This window comes from Lepisma saccharinum, chromosome 2 (assembly GCF_977018435.1).
Source record: "Lepisma saccharinum chromosome 2, izLepSacc3.1, whole genome shotgun sequence".
Taxonomy (NCBI): domain Eukaryota; kingdom Metazoa; phylum Arthropoda; class Insecta; order Zygentoma; family Lepismatidae; genus Lepisma; species Lepisma saccharinum.
The window spans coordinates 79,443,540-79,460,509 of record NC_139230.1 but is presented as its reverse complement, the minus strand read 5'-3'; the positions used below and the strand labels follow the sequence as shown (position 1 = coordinate 79,460,509).

General features: G+C 38.6%; 1 protein-coding gene across 1 annotated transcript; it reads left to right on the top strand.

Annotated features, from left to right (window-relative positions):
- Window positions 1-14,655: 14,655 nt before the first annotated feature.
- Window positions 14,656-15,075, top strand: LOC145982692 (protein GVQW3-like). The gene has a single exon (XM_083116057.1). The coding sequence runs from the start codon at window positions 14,656-14,658 to the stop codon at window positions 15,073-15,075; it is 420 nt and encodes a 139-aa protein (XP_082972183.1).
- The last annotated feature ends 1,895 nt before the right edge of the window (window positions 15,076-16,970 follow it).

Below are 16,970 nucleotides of genomic sequence, written 5' to 3'. Positions count from 1 at the left end.
CTATGCGCCGGGGGTAAAAACCGATCCGGTCACACGTACCCTGGAATCGAGCCGTTAGCTTGGCCCCTGGGAAGGGGACTTCAGTCTCCGGACTAAGGTAAAGTTTCCCAGTCAGATTTGGCGCCCACGAACAGGTCTTCAAGGGAAATGCCGGGTCAGATACTCTTTATTCTCAGATAGGCTAAGTTTAAGGTTGGATCCGTACTACTATGTGCCTCCATTAGGTATAAAACGCGGAACTCCTTGATTACAACGTGAGACGTTACCAATACATGTACGCCATATATTCGTACACCACGTCCCTGTTCCCTTGTAATCAAGTGGCCTCGGGTTCGATTTCCAATAGGGGAATACTTTAATGTTTCGCTTCCCTCTTTAAAATGTGTGTCAAGTCTTTTCAAACTATCAAACTTTTTCCCATTTAGATCTACATTATTCCGTAAGGACATCTGTCAACCTTCAAAATATATTCAAAAACATAATAGATAAATTTACAGTTTTTTAATATATTGAAACAGCATTTTTTGTGATTATTTATTAACCATATACTGATATTTGAATTTCCAACTATGATTTTTTAACAATAGAGAAAGTAAATAATGTTGACATTATTATATTGTTGTAGAGTTGTAGAACAGCCATTGGAAAGTAGAAGAATAATAGTATACAAAATGGGGAACATTAGAAGTAGCACATCTTTCTCCTTTATACAAGGTAAGATGCTCCTAGAAAATACAATGTTTTATAAATTATACAAATTTGCTCTATGAAAATAACACACACCATTTCAAGCTACTGGAAAACACGAGATTCCGAATACTCATCTCCATTTCAGATGTACTACAGAAAAAGAATCTAGCTCTTAACTTATTTCAGGGACAAAGTTGACAGTGGAGGAGAAAGCGTATTTAAAAGGTGAAAACCTTATGTACAGTCACCGGCAATAAATAGTGGACACCTAGATCCTGAAATACTCGCTTCTCTGCAAGGCGTTGTGTGTGTTGCCTAAATCTACGGCGGTGGTAGAAGTTGCCATTATAAATTTGGTGTTAAAATCCACTTATCGCCGTAGAGTTAGGTAACACACACACACAATGCCTTGCAGGAAAGCGAGTATTTCAGGATCTAAGTGTCCCATTTTTATTACCGGTGACTGTACATAAGGTTTTCACCTTTTAAATAACCTTTCTCCTCCACTGTCAACTTTGTCCCTGAAATAAGTTAAGAGCTAGAATCTTTTTCTGTAGTACATCTGAGATGAAGATGAGTATTCGGAATCTCGTGTTTTCCAGTAGCTTGAAATGGTGTGTGTTATTATCATAGAGCAAATTTGTATAATTTATAAAACATTGTATTTTCAAGGGGCATCTTACCTTGTATAAAGGAGAAAGATGTGCTACATGTAATGTTCCCCATTTTGTATACTATTATTCTTCTACTTTCCAATCGCTGTTCTATCTTCAAACCTAGTATCTACTACAGCTCCTTTTAGTGAATCGTACGGATCTCGAAAAATGTCACTGATATCAGCATGCAGAGCCTAAGTTGTTTCAGTTTTAATTATTTAAAATATTGAAAAATAGTATAAATATGTAAATAAATTATTGGATGCCAAAAGGTGTATACATAATTTAACGAATTAATGTAACATAATCCGTGGCACAACAGCCCTTGAGGGCCAAGGTCCACCTACCTACTGCCGGCATGCCTCAGCAGAGATGGGTGATCATCCAACCAGTTACGGGGTGACGTGTGGTCAGCACGACAAACCCCAGTCGTTGTTGTAGGTTTCCATGACCGGGTTACGCTACTCATCCGTAGCTCCCCAATTTCCTCACGATGATGGGTGGCCACCGGTCCAGTACACTGGCCGAAATCTCAGAAGAAAGTTTGTTACGCCCTCTGCCCCTTCCCCGAAGGAGACTTGAACCAGCGTGCGTCACGTAGCCCGAGCCCAAAGCCTTAGACCACAAGGCCAAGGTGAGGGACTGAATGAATTTATGAATTTGTATTAATTTAGTCTCGCCACCTTATTATTATTATTATTATTATTATTATTATTATGATTATTATTATTTTGCAAATGTTAACAAAGGCTTTTATTAGTGCGGGAACTAGGATTTACCTGACTGTGAACTGAAGTATTTTATTATAATGAATGATTGGTTGTTATCAACCAATATACGTGTATATATATATATTAGAATTAGAATTAGAAATTCTTTATTCATGGACGAAGTTCAGCCTGTGGCTGCTCTACCACTTAACCCGCAAAATTTAGTACAATAAAACAAACAAAATACAATTACTACTATAACATAAGAATTCCATTACATTTTCACTTCTAAATATTTCAGTAATTAACACTCTAGAAAGATAAAGACAACTTTACTCATTCTCACACATCAAAGTAATTATACATTATAATGAATAAATTATAATTATGCATTCAGTAGCTAACACTAAAAAGATAAAGACAATTTTACTCATTCACACACATCAAAGTAATTATGAATTATAATGAATGAATTATATTATGCATTCAGTAATTAACACTCTAAAAAGATAAAGACAATTTTACTCATTCACACACATCTAAATGTTCATCTTGGGTTCAAATCTGCTCATTTTTTGTTTTGATTTCAACGTAAGCATGCTGAATCTAGTCATGTGTACTGAGGCTCTGTCCTTGCTCATGTAGAAGTACTTTTGTTACTGCCCTTTTAAAGCTGTTGTATGTCGCACACGAGGTAGCATCTGGTGGCAGCGCATTCCAACAATATGCAGAAGCACCTTTGAAGGATGACAGGAATATGGATTTTGAGAATCTGTAAAGATGAAGTTTCTTAGAGTGTCGAGTCGTGTAGTTATGTATGTCGTGTCTAAATTGGAGTCTGTCGTATAAGTATGTCGCTGTTTTTGTTTGCAGAATTTTGAATATTGTGCAGGCCAGATGTAGTTTTCTGCGTCGTGTCATATTCAGCCAATTAACGTCATTTAAGTATATATAAATATATATATATATATATTGATTGATTGATTTAGTTTATTTTACTTCGTGTTTTGTGCCTCTTGGCTAATTTGCGAAGATGTGGATGAGTGATGAAATGATGAAATTGATGAATGGACATTCACAAAGAACCAAGCAAGAGCGGGATTCGAACCCGGGACCCTTGGTGTGGTGTGCTAACCACTCGGCCACAGGGTCCGGCATATATATATATATATATATATAAAGGTAAAAAAAAAAGGTAAAGTGTTCCCCTGTGCATAGCACCACGCCATGAAGGCGTATAGGGGGTGTGGGGGTAACGCAATATATAAGCAATGGAACTCTAGCCTGACGTAGACTAATAACTTCTCAAAATATATCCGGGCTATTGACAAGCTGCATATTAGTCAACTAATTGATTTTTGTGATAATGGCCATGTGCTTACAGCCATTTCCTGACAACTTTATAAATTTCTCTTAAGCCCGCTTTAGGCGAAAGCATTTTCCTTAGCATTTTTCTTAACATTTATGCCATGACCAAATGCTACCGTGTAAAGTGAGAAATCTTATAGCATTTCAGATGCCATGGCAACAGTGGTCAGAAGTAGCGAGCTACTTGTAGAGTCGCTACTGTAGCTAGCTACAAAATTTGTAGCGGTAGCTGTAGCGACGCTACATTTTGAAAATTGTAGTTGTAGTGGTAGCGAAGCTACAAAATTCCTGTAGTTTTAGCGAAAATTTCGCTACAGCTACATTTTTTCTCAGCATTTTGAGGTGAATTTTGAATGTGGCAACAGCGTCAGAAAAATCGACAGTAACCCTTAATTTTGCAGGAGGTTCATAAAGACAGTCTATTACATGGAGAGATACAGATTATCTAGATTATAGATTATAGATATCTGCGTAATTTATTTAATTAGTATCTGAATAATTCAGATATCCAGATAACTAACTGACATATATGAATATATTCCTGCTAACAGCTACGTTTTTTTAGCTGCATCATTATTTTGGGGAGAAACATGCCTCGTTTGCTGCACCACTGGAAAAAAGTGCATCGTTTGCGTCACCCCCGGAACAAATCCTGTGGATATTCATGGTGTAAGAGACACCAAAATGTCATTAATTGCTGTGTAAGACACAACTTGCAGTGCAAAAACGGGCGAAGGATTCTCCACTGCACTGAAAAGGGAATAGTGCCAGCAATAAATGGCTCAGTACGTTAACAGCATTGATCATCGTCAGTATATAGGATCTCACCAGCAAGAAATTATTGTTACATGAATGATAGAGTTTCTGGAATTACAATTATTTTCGCGATAGTATTTGTTCACAAATTTTAAAATTACAATACGTTTAGAACACTCAGGTTTACACGACAGTTTCCTCAATAATTTTATCATGTTGCAAAAAGTATGTACGAGTTATTGACTTTCTTGCAGAAACGACTATTTTCTTTTGTTAATAATATACATAGTTTTCAAATTTATGTATTTCTCCTACTTTTGCGTCACTTTTCTGTAACTTTTGCTAATCATGACATCATCATCACCATCCTTTCATGCCTCTGGCTGGGTCGGCATAGAAGTCAAACCTCTCCATTTTTCCCCTGGTCTTTCACCACTCTTCTCTTTCCAAGGTGTTCCAATCTTGTCCTCTTCTCCTAACATTCTCCACTATTTGCTCTTTCCACCGACATCTTGGTCTCCCCCTTGACCTTATTCCCACTCCTTGTGCATTGTAAGCTCTTACTGGTAGTCTTTCTGCATCCATCCTCTTCATGTGTCCGAACCATCTCATCTGTGCCTGATCTATCTGTCCTGAAGCTTCACCACACCCACTGTCTGTCGGATCTCCTCATTTCTTATTCTATCCCTTCTAGTCTTCCTCAAAAGACTCCTTAAAAATTTAATCCCCACTGCCTGCATTTTTTCTTTGTCTCTCTCTGTCATTGTCCGAGTCTCTGCTCCATACGTAATTATTGGCACATAGTATGTGTTATATATTACCTTCTTGCATTTCATAGGTACATCAATGTTCCATATTAATCTTCGAACGCTTTGATATAGTCCACCAACCATTTGTCCTCTTCTGCTTACCTCCTCATCTATTCTTCCACTTCTCTCCATCATGACAATGAGGATGAATGGATTATTTCATTATTCTCTTATCTATAGTCGCTTTCTGCCACTTTCGGCTAATTGTGAGAACGAGGAAGAATGATGAATGATGAGCAGTGTGGGGAATGGAGGAGCAGGAGGATCTCATCCTCTCAACTTGGCGTCTTTCCTAGTTTTTGTTTTGAGTCCATTTTATGCATAGATAAGCTGATCGAGACTGGATCCTAACCACTATGTGCCTCCGCTGGGTATCCAACCTGGGTCCTATTTTGTAATCAAAGGGCTCCAGGTACTTTTCTTGAGTTTGTGTTTTTAAGTCCACTTTATGCACAGTAAGGCTAATCGGGACTGGACCTACGGTTTAAAGTGGGATCCGAACCACTGTGCCATGTGCCTCCACCGGGTATCCAACCCGGGACCCCTTGATTACAAGGCGACGATGCTACCACTGCGGCATCGGGGAGGTTCAGGTACTTTTCATTCAAAATGCTGACTTCATATCAGTCTATAAAAAATGAAATATTTATTCTCAAGAAAAATATGTTGATGTGAACATAAATAAGTAATCCTACCAAATTTTATTTGTGTATAGTTGTAATAATTAATTTGGGTAACACCTTAATTGCAATACTCATATATCAAATTTGAATTGATATGCCACTTGCATAGGTATGGTATTCTCAAAAACTATAGTAAAAATAAGTAACTGAAGTAACACTGCTATCAAAATTATCGAATGACTGGAATCATGATAACAAATAAGAGAATCTATTTACCAGTAGTAGGGGATTTTTTTTAATACCCATATGGTTGTTTTCATTTTTTTATGCAGAAGTAGCGCAAAAAGTAGCGAAGTAGCGAGTAGCGAACAGGAGTCGCGTAGCGAGCTACTTTTTGGTAAATGTAGCTGTAGCTGTAGAGAAGCTACATTTTGGAAAAGTAGTTGTAGCTGTAGGGAAGCTACTTTTAAAATGTAGCGTTCTGATCACTGAATTGGCATATTTCATGGCATTTCTCAAGGATGGATCCGTCCTATTTCCGTAGAATTTTTCGTAGCATAACCAATCAGAAGCGACCTCTAGGTCACGAGCGCAGTTGTAATGGAGGCCGCGTGAGATGTAAACAACCTATCACTTCACATTTTTAAAACACGGTAATCATTCATCCGAGAGGAATTACGCTTCGTTTGAAATGGTTTTAGGTAGAGAAGTATAGCGCTGATTAAATATACAGAGTGTTCCGTTCAATTCTCCCTAATTTAAATTAATTACTGTGAACGAAGTACGATGAATTGTGAAATAACTGCAACACCAAATGAAAGGCCAGATCTTCAAGTTTTGTTTTCATGACTTGAAGTTGTCTGTTTGCTCACTACGCAGCGCCACGGTCGCATAAATAGAAATGGCGACTGTTGAACAACGCGCGCAGGCAGTGGTGTGGTATGCTGAGACAAAATCTGTGATTGCAACGCAACGAAATTTCAGACAAGTGTATGGAGGAGTTGCACCTGATACTAAATCAATTAGGCTGTGGTTTAGTAAATTTCTAACAACCGGCAGTGTCCTAAAACAATCTGATGGACCTCGCCGTCGTGTGTAGGAGGAAAAGGTGGAAGAAATTCGAACGGGGTTTCCATACCAAATTCTTTGCGACGCGGCTTTATCATCTGGCTTCAATTGTTGCACAATCTGCACTTTATACGGATACAACCGAAGCCGCTTGTGTAGAACTCGATGCATTGTTTTTGGAGGCACATTGAATTACCTGGATGCCTGGCGGATGGATTTACTCGGGCTTCTCTGAAACCCCGCTCGAATGCCTTCCACCGTTTCCTCTGACACACGTCGGCGAGTTCCACCAGATTGTTTTAGTACACTGCCGGTTGTCAGAAATTTACTAAACAACAGCCTAATTGATTTAGCATCAGGTGCAACTCCTCCGTACACTCGTCTGAAATTTCGTTGCGTTGCAATCACAGATTTTGTCTCAGCATACCACACCACTGCCTGCGCGCGTTGTTCAACGTTCGCCATTTCTATTTATGCGACCGTGGCGCTGCGTAGTGAGCAAACTGACAACTTCAAGTCATGAAAACAAAACTTGAAAGTCTGGCCTTTCATTTGGTGTTATAGTTATTTCACAATTCATCATACTTCGTTCACAGTAATTAAATGAAATTAGGGAGATTTGAACGGAACACCCGGTATACTTTACAACGTTTTCTGTACACGTATGGAAGAATATTTTAGTTTTTTTCAATTGTAAACACCGTGCACTCGCCATATATGGTGTAACTCGATGTGCCTATCGTGCTGTATGTATCATGCAATGTAATCTCAACAGCTAACCGAAATTTTCCATGAAATGCTTTCGTGTAAAGTGCTATCTGCTATAAGATTTTTGGAAGCACTTACATAGCATTTATGCTAGCAAAAATGTTAAAGGAAATGCTTTCGTCTAAAGCCGCTTTTAATGTGGCGGTCGGATGTTCCTGTGGTGGACAAGATAGAAGATAACTTCAAGCTGCACATTTAATATAACCGTTGCCACGATATACTATCCTACGTAGCCCTTTGATTAAGGTTTATTTCTGTTAAAAGCATGCAAGGTACGTTGAATTTATTTTGAAATGCGTCTGTTCATTCAACGTAGATTATTATCATTACTTTCATCTAATCAATATTCATCTTCAGCGTATTCATTAACCTAAAGAGGTAACAATTAGGCATAAAATATGAAAAAAGTAATGCACTATGAAGTTATAGGTCCAAGTTACTAATCCTGCATAAAGCATGGATGTATCTTATGTAAGGTGATTAAAGGAAAGCCAGTTCCTGTGCATTGTAGCTTGCCATGTAGACACGTAGGGTATGTTAAGGTAGAGTCATATTCTCACACATCTCGATCTCGACTACAGTGGAGATGTGATCAATGCCACCCTTCGGCCACACATTACCCCTTCCTCCAGGTTTGCCTTGGGTACCCACTGCTAAGAGGCCGGATGAGCTCCAGAGCAGTTTAATGTGTATTCCGCGTGGCAGTCATGCCTGTCTGTTACAGGAGTCTGTGGAGCAACACCGCGCATAACAGTAGAGAAGGGGAGAAGACGAATGGGCGGAGCGAAGCAGCACGGGGTGCTGCAAACGGCTGGTAGCTGAGGTCGCACTTCCCCGCCTAGAGAAGTAGAAAAACTAGGTAAAATAGCCAATATAACAGTACAAATATACAGGGTGTCCCAGATGTCCGGTCTCATAGGGAAAGTCGGAAGTCTTGAAGTGATGAATGTTGAATATTGATAACATTGCCTTTGTTTCAGGTAGGAAAAGCATTACGGCAACAAATGTTCAAATTGATGCCCCTCTTGAGCCCTGCAGGTATGGATACGAGAATGGAAAGCTCTTGGTACATTGCGTAACATTGTTGGTGTGACAGCGTGGCATACAGCACGAATATTTTCTTTGAGATCATCAATTGAACGTGGACGAGTGTTTCATCTTTGGCGGTTTGCAAGTTTCTCCGTCTCTTCCTTGAGAGATACATGGGAGGTTTCGTCACTGAACATGATATCTACACTGTTTATTTAATTGTTAGTAACGCAAACACAAAATTCTTCTCGACTGTCAGTGTCAGAACTAAACTGACATCATAGATGGATGTTCGTGGGCGCCCTGTGCGTGGTCTCTCTGCTACAGAACCAGTCTCCTGGAAGCGTTAGAAGATTCGACCCACACAGATCGTTCGTTGTTCAGGTTTCCGTTCGTTTGGATGACGACTGTGAAATTCATCACATGTTTGCCATTGGGAGAGACCTGAGGCATGCAGAATCACAATTTAGGCTTTCTCTTGCATAGTGTACGTTCCATCCCTGGCATCCATTTCATCTACATTCGTTTACCTGCAAGAAAGTATCATTACTTTAATTCTTCCGACCAGACCCGACATTTGGAACACCCGATATAATGAAGAACCATTCATATTAAACTGATTGTGCAAAACATTCTGAAATACTAACATCAAATTGTATATAAAATTCTCCATAAGTTTGAGATTCAATATTATGCGAATCTAAGACATTCATTTAAAATTATTGTTGCTCTTTCATATCATTTGATCAATAATTTTGTACACCTTAAGAATGTCGTCTTGAAACAAGAAATAAGTCGATTTATTTTAATAACTGTTAAAAGAGAATGACTTTATCTTGTTAATTTATTCTTGTTACCTCAGTTGATATCTTTATTATGGAATGAATCAATAAACTATAATATTTACGTGGGAAATTCATAAGATCTTTCAAATCGAGAAGGTGACGTCAGTATTGTACAGTCACCGGCAATGAATTTGGGACACCTACATCCTGAAATTCTCGCTTCCCTGCAACATTACGGCGATAAGCAAACGTAAATAGCAACTTTTCAATAGAAAGTTCAGCTGTCGCCAGGGAGTTAGGCAACACACACAACGCCTTGCAGGGAAGCAAGAATTTCATACTGTAGGTGTCCCATTTTTATTGCCTGTGGCTTTACATCCTGCACTTAAATAGGCCTACTGGCAACTTAGCTTATACAGTGAATTTATCAATGTTACCAAACGTTGACAAATAGGACTCGGCTTAGAAGGATCTTCCGCCAAAAAAATAAATCAATAAATAAATAAAACACAAGTCATCGTATCCAGAAAGAGCCCAAATAACTAGAATAGCACAAAGTTCCAATATCTATTTACATTAATGTTTTTTAATGCTATTTTACTTCACTTTTCTACCTATCTTTGTTAATCACATCGATGAGGGCGAGCGGTTGAGAAGTGATGAAATTCATTAAGGAGAAAGGAGAATGGAATGTCCATTCTTTGACCAGGATGACTCATACTTTATTATGAATTCTCATTCACTTGATAAATAAATCAAACAAATTATTATTCTTCCAATGGCTGTGATCGATGTCGACCGTGGAAATGGGAAGTTAGGTCCTTTTCTTGTTTTAACTAACTTTTATTCCCAAACAGGCTAATTGAGACTGGATCTAGTGTATAGAATTATATCCAAACCACTCCAGTGTTCCTTCATCCAGAATCAAACCCAGAATACGATTAAATCACTGATAGCTTCCGAATTAAGCGCCTACATCGAACACTATACTTCAATAAAATAAGCAAACCTTGTGAAACATTGTATATTATCAATGCAGCAAGTTGTGTGACATGAGTACTGAAATCACAGGCACAGTCAAATCACATTCAGTTTGCTTTAAGTCCACTTTCTGCACGGATAGGCTTATCGAGACTAGACACACATTATTACTGTGGAATCCGAACCACTACGTGCCTCTACAGGGGATCAAACCCTCGACCCCTTGATTTCAAGACAACGACGTTCCCACTATGCCATCTGGGAAGCATGCACTGAAATCATGCTGCACAAAGTGAAAGAAACAAAATTTTACAATAGTTATCTTTCTGAACTTATTAGATGTGTCTTCGTTAGAAGGATAGAATTGTTTCGGGATATACTTTTTCTCTGTTTTTTGAGGTTCTAGATGTCTGCCTTTATCCTTAAAAAAAGGTTTTCTCTCAAGATCCCTTTTATCTGGATTCATAAAAACGGAAATATGAATCCAACTTGTCAATCGTATCATGTAGCCTGTGCGTTTTGCCCCCCCCCCCCCGTGAGCCCGTCTGTACAGTTGCTTCATCGACTCAGTTGACATCAAGATATGCGTACCATTAGACCAATGGCGACGACGACTGGGTGAACAGAAAGGTAATGGACTTCATTAAAGATATTTCACCTGTAACGACGCGGGAAAATCGTGGAAACATAAAAATGGATTCGCCTACAGAAGATGTACTGAAAATTATCCTTTTCGATCAGGTGTTGGGAAAGTATATCCTTAATTGATATGGAAACCAGTCAATCTGGAATGTAATGTAATGTAATACCTATATAATGTATTATAAGGCGCAAATGAAGGTGTCATTTTTATTTTTCTAAACTCGTAGAATTAAGAGTTTTAAGTCCACTTTATAGACTTTTGCCTGAAAGTTATTTTGTTTGTGGTCGCTCAATACCTGAAAACAAAGTTATTATTTATTAATTTAATCATGAACATTTTTATACACTTTAACCTCAGATTCAAAACTGAAAATTTTAGTACCAAAACGATGAGGCAGTGCTGCATACGTTAGAAGTTACAGAAGTCTAAACCTTGAAATGAAAATAAGAAGTATCTCACAAGAAATACAAGATATATAAATGTATGCATCAGTTTGTATTCTTATAAACCAGCATATCTTGCTTCGTTTCTGAAATATTCTCGTGGAAGTTTTTGAGGAAACTACCCTCCTAGACATAGGCCTTACCAAACTTTCCTATGAATAAGCAAGTGATTTATAATCGAGAAGTTTTTCAAAATTATGTAGGGTCATTATAAGCTCTCTACACGATTTATTATATTTATTTTCTGTGCTACAAAATATTTATTTACAGGAATATATTTAATAATGTTGCCATTTTTACGTGCCCATCATCTTCCTGAATGAAAAGCTTATATATATTGCCAGTCTCACTTTGAAGTTGTTCTTTAATTATTAGCACTTGAGTAAATGAATGTGAATCAAATTAAGTTTATAGTTGGGCAAAGTTCATCTCTGTAGGTTCCTACATACATGACAAAATGTAAAAAGAAAATAAATTAAATTGCAACAATATTAAAAGGTGGATTATATATACTATTTAATATTTATGTCGGCTTTATACACAGATAGGGTAATCGGGGACTGGAATTATAGTTTAAGTTAAAAGTGGGATCCCAATCACGATTTGTCTCCATCGGGTATCGAACCCGGGACTCATTGATTGCAAGACGACGACGTTAATACTACGCCATCGAAAAGGTTGTATATATATACAGGGTGTCATTTTAATGGCGCCCACGGACCACGGAAACGTATAGAGTACATCAAAATAAACAACTTTTCTCAGTAACATTTTTCTCGTTGGAACATCATTTCGCCGCTAGAGTCGTTCAAAAAAGCCCGTTTTGCCGCCTGAATGCTGGAACCACACACAACATTTGATTGCATTTGTGACGTCATATCCCGTCGAGAAGCGATGCTTTCCAGGGTTGCCAGGAACACACATATTCTGTGAAAAATGACATAGCTACAATCAGCCACATTTTGTACCGTAAAACAAAACGAGAAAACACGTTCTGTAACCTAACAGGAAGTAAACAAACGATACGAAACATGGTAGAAAGAAAATAGAATTCAAGTGGAAGTGGTCATATCAAATTTTGTCTCAGCTTATATGTCAAATATTTGCAAATCTAGTTACGAAGTTGGCATCTACAATTTACTCTATCCACTTCGTCCTTCTGATACTAGTTGTCTGTGACACACTGAACAGATCGGAACAGATGACCAAATAAAAATGAAAGAACTCAAAATTCCAAAGGTAAGCAACACATAATATAATGTATATTCAGGGAATTATGAGGCAAGTGAAAAAATTGTTGAAAATACAGGGATATAAGTAGTAGTAATACAAGCTCTCCGACGACTGTTTATCTATGCACCGATTACACATGTAATAGTTTGCAACTGTAAACAGGGCAGTATATTCCTTACTGATTCATTATTACATTGTTAATGTGGTTGTACGTATTTTAGTTGTAATGTAACAACGTGAACCTCGGATACTTCCGTTATCAGCCCAAAAGTATCACAAGGCATCTGGACACAAGCCTGCAGATATCAACTTGCAACGAGATTTGCAAATGTTTGACATGTAGCTATAGCTGGGCGTAAACAGCCACATGTAAGCTGTAAGTCCAATAAAATTTATTGTTGTTGATATTTGACATATAGGCTGGTATAAAATCCGATATTGACACTTCATTTTGAATACGTTGTTTCCATTTCTCATATCGTTGGTTCACTTTCCCCTTCCCCTGAGATGACTTCTTATCTTCTGGCTGGTAGGCTATGATGTTCTGTCTACTGGACGCGTTTTTCGCTTCGTTTTACAGCTAATAATGTGGTTGGAAGTTTGTCATTTTTCACAAAATTTGTGTGTTCCTTGCAACCATGCCGTGCGCCGTTTCGCAGCAGGAAATTACGTCACAGATACGATCAAATGTTGTGTTGGGTTGCCAGCATCCAGGCGGCAAAACGGGCTTTTTTGAACGGCTGTAGCGCCGAAACGACGCACCAATGAGAAAAATGTTACTGAGAAATGTTGTTTGTTTTGATTTCCTCTGTACGAATCTGTGGTCCGTGGGCGCCATTAAAATGACACCCTGTATATACAGGGGGTGACTGGTAATTAGATGTATTCCCTGTAATCGATCGGGGGATCGAGCTGAGCAGTCATCATGCTGATCAATCATCCCGTTCCTCAAAAAATGTTCATAAGTGATGCCATTTAAGATTTGGGACAGGAAAAATGGCTCGATCAAATGATTGTTGATTACGCCCATCCATACTTCTGCCTGGGCGTGCGACAGTGGCTGGATGAAAATTACCCAAAGAAATGGATTTGCCGAGGCGGCCCGATTCCCTGGCCGGCTCGATCCCCCGATTTAACACCTTGCGAATTTTACATTTGGAACCACATGACAAGACACCGGTAAACTCGCAAGAAGAGATCAGGGAGAGGATCTTAACAGCTAGTCAACACATCAAGGACACCATCACATCACGAGTTAAGAGACCAAATGTCCGTAAAAACCTGTGTGCCTGCATTCGTTATGGAGGTGCCCACTTTGAGCAAGACGTGTAATGTTCTTTAATTGTATTGTTCATTGATTCCATTCACATGAAGATGAATGAAGTATTATTTCTTGTACACAAATGTGAATGTTAGCAACATTTGTACCTTGTTGGATAGCTGATGACTCAAGGAAGTAATTTAAGTAATTTGTACGCTTCGTGTCATACCATTTTTGTTATTAATACGTTGCCAAGTAAACTAAGAGTGCATTTTTTTATCATCACTTGTAAGTTTACATGTGATTGTTATTAGGGAAAAACTTTTTTTTTCAACGAACCACTTATTTGTTAGCTATCAGAAAACGCTGAAATATGTTCCATACAATGAGCAGTTTTTTCTCAATTCATCTTTTTATGTGGAAAATTGTCATTTCTTTAAAACACAATTGAAATTCGATTATCTCGAAAACTACTAATTTTCGGACGGGGTATCGTATGGTCAAATTTATTGCAAATTGTCTCTAATTTAACCCCTTTCAGGGAATACATCTAATTACCAGTCACCCTGTATATACATATATATATATATATATATATATATATATATATATATATATATATATATAATATATATATATATATACTATATATATATACACACACACACACACAAGGGAGAATCAAATGAAAACTGCAAAAGTGCCATTAAAAATATTTTTATCTTTCTAGGCGTTTGGAAATTTGCAGACACAGTCTTTGACGTCTTTCCGAGCTGGTAGTACGAAGCAGTGCCGCTAGGTGGGGTTGGATGTCAGTAACAGCTGATTCAAGATGGCGGCATCACTACGCAGTTGCACCAACCAGGAACAGCTTGGAGTTATTCGATTTTTATGGAGTGAAGGTGTGAAACCGGTTGATATTCATCGGAGAATGCAGACGAAGTATGGGGATGCCTGTCTGTCACAGCAGAAAGTCTACGATTGGTGCAAGAAATTCGCAGAAGGTACGACTTTATTGACTGATGCTCCACGTCCGGGTCAGGCTCAGCGAGTTGTGACAGAGGAGTCGATAGCCGCAGCAGATCGGCTTATTCAGGAAAACCGGAGTGTCACTCTGGCTGAAATGGCTTCCTTGCTGAATGTGAGCTTCGGTTCAGTACAACACATAGTGCATGACAAACTCCGCTACAGAAAAGTCCGCCATGTGGATACTTGGACAGCTGACGCAGGAACTGAAAGTCCGTCGGGTTGACGCATGTCAAGAGCTGCTGAGGCGTTATGAAGAGGAGGATGATGATTTTCTAGCTCACATTGTCACCGGGGATGAAAGTTTGGTGCACCATTTTCAACCGGAGACGAAACGTGCAAGCAAAGAATGGCGACATTAGTCTTCGCCGAAACCAAAGAAGTTTCGCAGCCAGAGCTCTGCAAGGAAAGTCATTTTGACTTTACTCTGGGATAAGAAAGGTCCTATTCTGGAACACTAAATGGCCCACCGTACGACAGTGACTAGTGCCACCTACACCGACATTCTCAAGAACCATTTGAGGCCAGCGATACGCACAAAGCGAAGGGGATTGCTGAGTGCAGGTGTTTTGCTTCAACATGATAACGCCTGTCCTCATTCTGCTCGTGCAACCATGAAAACCATCGATTACCTACGCTTCAAATGCCTACCACATCCGCCATACTCACCAGATTTGGCACCATCTGATTTCCACATCTTTGGTCCATTAAAGGAGCACCTTGGAGGGCAGAGGTTCAAGTCTGATGCAGACGTCCAATCGGCGGTACACGAGTGGCTACACAGTCAACCGAAAGAATTTTTCTCACGCGGTATCGAAGCACTACCTATCCGATGGCGTAAGTGCATTGAACTGGGAGGGGACTATATAGAAATATAATGTACAATCAAACATTATCCCTGCATTAAAATAATGGAAAAAATTAATTGCCGTTTTAATTTGGTTCTCTCCTGTAAAAACAAACTAAATACTGTGCAACAGCAGCCAAGATCTGCCAAACGACTCTTCCCCAGGGAATACGTGGTCATTGCATCGAACCGCATTGTCGTTTTCGTATTGCTTTCCTCATGCGGCTTCTTTTCAAGTAGCCCACCTGCTTGTCTAAACGGTGCTAAGGTAACACCAAAATATATACAGTAAATACAGTAAAATGGAAATGTAATTATTAAACGCAAAATGAAAACTTGAAACACAATAATTTCTTGAAACACAAGATTTTCACATGTCATTCATATGTGGATTTACCTTGCCTATGATTGTCAACAAGTGATTCATACAGCATATTTCGGTAGAGCACGAACTGTTGTTATTTTGTTTCGTTTGTAAGTGCATTCCAGACTTTAGGAGCAGCATGACTAAACCAAGATTGAGAAGCCGGGATTCTGCAATGAAGCATATTGAGAATGGTATCGCCTTCCGACGAGAGTGCGAGTGTATTTCTCCTTCGGAAGATTAATTTTGAGAGCAGGTAAACTGGGTTGTTATTATTTGTATAGGCTAGTTGTAAAGAGTAAATGGGTGTGCATGGTGTTCTTTGCCTTGTCGAATGATTTCTGCGCAAAATTTCGTAATTTTTAATTACAAAAAGAAGATGCACCGTGTACAAACTGTATTTTGATTATTAGTTTTTAAATAATTCTTGGTCCTGTAAACAACACAGTAATCACATAGTATTTTGATTTTGTATTTTTCTTATCGTGTCGCTTCTCTGACCCCTATCCCGTCTTGTAATCAAGTGGTTCCGGATTAGTGTTCGTGGAGGCATAGTGCACAGTGGTTGGGATCCCACTTTAGACTGTGATTGGCATTAAATTGAATGTAAATTCATAAACAACCGGAAATTAACTAACTGTGTGTAAATTGAAAACTTAGTATACATTTTAAACGGCAAGTGGGGCTATCTATATCTTTTAATCACACTATTGTAAATTTCAATATGCATTTGAAAATAATGCAGTTTATGGACAGATTTTAGGTGATGTAAGCTAATAAATGTTTATGCAAGTGTGCATGTGCGTCCGTGCGTTTACATGCATAAATAGTGAATGTATACATTTTTGCTTGCTGTACGTGAGTTTATGATTAACATAAAGAGTTAAATAAAAAGTTTGTGTTTGTTTTT

Bases quoted from the DNA above. Each gene is read 5' to 3' on its own strand.
- LOC145982692 (XM_083116057.1), top strand. From the start codon at position 14,656: ATGGCGGCATCACTACGCAGTTGCACCAACCAGGAACAGCTTGGAGTT.